The sequence below is a fragment of the Solanum stenotomum genome, chromosome 8, assembly GCF_019186545.1.
Source record: "Solanum stenotomum isolate F172 chromosome 8, ASM1918654v1, whole genome shotgun sequence".
In the NCBI taxonomy this organism is placed as follows: domain Eukaryota; kingdom Viridiplantae; phylum Streptophyta; class Magnoliopsida; order Solanales; family Solanaceae; genus Solanum; species Solanum stenotomum.
Genome location: NC_064289.1, coordinates 1,257,830 through 1,260,342, shown reverse-complemented (window position 1 = coordinate 1,260,342; position 2,513 = coordinate 1,257,830). Strand labels below are relative to the sequence as shown.

At 30.8% G+C, this 2,513-nt stretch overlaps 1 protein-coding gene across 1 annotated transcript; it reads right to left on the bottom strand.

The window, feature by feature from the left end:
- Positions 1-561: 561 nt before the first annotated feature.
- LOC125874093 (auxin-induced in root cultures protein 12-like) lies at positions 562-1,814 on the bottom strand. Its single transcript, XM_049554904.1, has 2 exons — positions 1,353-1,814; positions 562-884 (listed from the first exon to the last, which is right to left on the bottom strand). Exons 1-2 carry the CDS (start codon positions 1,812-1,814, stop codon positions 618-620), a joined length of 729 nt encoding a protein of 242 aa, XP_049410861.1. The 3' UTR covers positions 562-617.
- Positions 1,815-2,513: the final 699 nt, after the last annotated feature.

Genomic DNA, 2,513 nt, shown 5'->3' with positions numbered 1-2,513 from the left:
TAGGGGGGAATTGATATATATCATATACATCACTTTATAAAGATGTATTCAATGTTAGATATAAGCTGAGACTTGAGACTGTAATTAAAGTTCTCCTCAAAACAAATTTTCCGTAATTTTCTGTTCATAATTTGATAAAAATTAAAAATAAGTCATTTTATATATGACTATTAAATAGGCTTGAATTTAGGGGAGGGAAGATTGTGCTCCTATTCATTCGTATAAGTTGGATATATGGCTAAAGAATGCCATTTTTTTTACTTAAATTGCTCAACAAAAAAGTGGGTCAAAAATACATTGAATGCCAAGTTTTTTGGCTTAAATTACTCAACAAAAAAGTTGGTAAAAAATGTATGTCAATATTTTATTGTATGAATCGTTTCATGAAACTTTTAAGTAATCAAAAATTAAACCTTTCTACTTACTCCCTCCGTTTACTTGCACGTTCTATAATATTTTCACATATTATTTTCAGAATATCAAAGAAATCGCAAAAAAGCCATATATTCTAACATGTGACTGTAAATAAGAGCATTGTATTCATTTAATAAAATGTGAATGTAAATAACAACTAATTTATTGAATCATTTCAAATTGGAACATTGTTAATTTGATCCTTAAGTTAAAAAAAACAGAACTCCAAGGAACATAATGAAGACGTAAAAACTAGTATTGTTACTCCAAATTCTTGAAGATCCACCCGTTTTATTATCACTCTGTCCATCACCACCAGCGGGAACAGGAGCTGTGGCATTTTTTCCATCGCCACCGGAAGAAGTAGTCAAATTTAATGTGCCTTTAGATTTCAAATTGTCAGGATCAAACTTATGCGCCACTGGTGAACCGTCTTTCACCGTTGGTCCAACTTGCCACACCTGATTCACCTGTTATGATTGAAATAAACAGATGTCATATGATAACTAATAAAACTTAAATAACAATTAAAAAATAGCTATATAAAATTAAATAATAATCTCACAAAATTCACTCTTACTGTTCTAAAGTGAGATCTGAGAAGGATAGTGTCATGTGTGTATGCAATTGTATATTTACTTTGTGAAGGTAGAGAGTGAGAAACTATTTTCGATAGACTTTTAGCTCAAGTGCACTTCAATTGCAATGAACTAATAATATTAACCTTACAAGATTAACAATTTAAATTTTAGATTCAAACTCTTATGATAATGTATTATTCCTCTAAAGTAATGGTAAGATGTGTGTATGTTCTATCATTCTCAGACCGTACTTGCAGATTATAGTGAGTTTGTTGTTGTATTATGATAATGTATTATCTTTCTTTTGAAATTCTCAATACGATAAACAAAAAATCAGGACAAAAATGTAAATATTACCGTGGTCATATTTGACGGTAGTACCAAAGTGGCCAATATTTGCATGACGCCATTAGAGTACTCTGCTTTAGAATTCAAAACTTTAAACAAAAGTTTATCAGTTTGTGTAATCGATGTATACGAAGTAAGATTGTAAGTATTAACAATCATGGATCCATTTGAAGCTTTGAATGCGATAAGGCATTGAGTGCCGATCATGGAAGGCTTAATTGGGTTAATTCCCCATGAAATCCAGCCATCAGAAGAAGGCAGAGGAGCAACGAAGGCAATTGAAAGTGTCGAATTTGTTGAATTGTAAGTCCAGTGAAGAGATGATTTCAGAGAAGGGAGATCAGTGCAGTCGGCGAAGTGAGTATTACCGGAGATCGGCGCCGGAGAAGACGAGCAATTGTTAGATATTGCAGTGGAAATTAGGAGAAATGCGATGAGGAAGATGAATTGGAGATGGAGAAGAGAGGCCATTTTTGCAGAGATGCTGAATTTTGGGGATTTGATATTTATATAAGGGAAGGAAATCGTTTCACTTATATAACTGATAATATTATTGTAAATAAAAATACTACTCCATATAGAAATATAGTTTAATTGGTAATAATAGGTTTATTAGTATTAATAATTTGGTTGTATAAATATTTTTTGCGGAATTTAGATACCAGAGAAAGATTCAAAGATTTCACTTAGAAAATTAAATTTTATCCAATAACGAATTCATGAATTTGAGTGTCATTGGTTAGAAACAAAATATTAAACGAAATTTAGAGTCTAAAGATTGAATAATGTAAAAATATTTAACATAATTCGATCAAAATAATTAGACGAAAAATTTCCTCATGTAAACCTTAAAAAGGGTGCTGGGCCGTGGGCCTATAATTATAGTCCGACTTGGCATGAGTCAACATGCTGTAAATTTCCAATGAAATGTCAAGAGGACGGAGGTATGACTTCTAATTTCCAATGAAATGTCAATCTTCAAGTCAAACGTTTTTAAAAAAATATTTTTATATATATTCTATTATTATGTTATCGAAAAAAGTTTTAAATGAATTTTAGAGAAAAAAGTGATATACAAAGGGAATGGATAAAGAGAAAAAATAATGTTTAGGATTGGGTAAAGAGTAAAAATGATGTTTAGTATTTGCAACGAACTAATGGTCGTGTGAT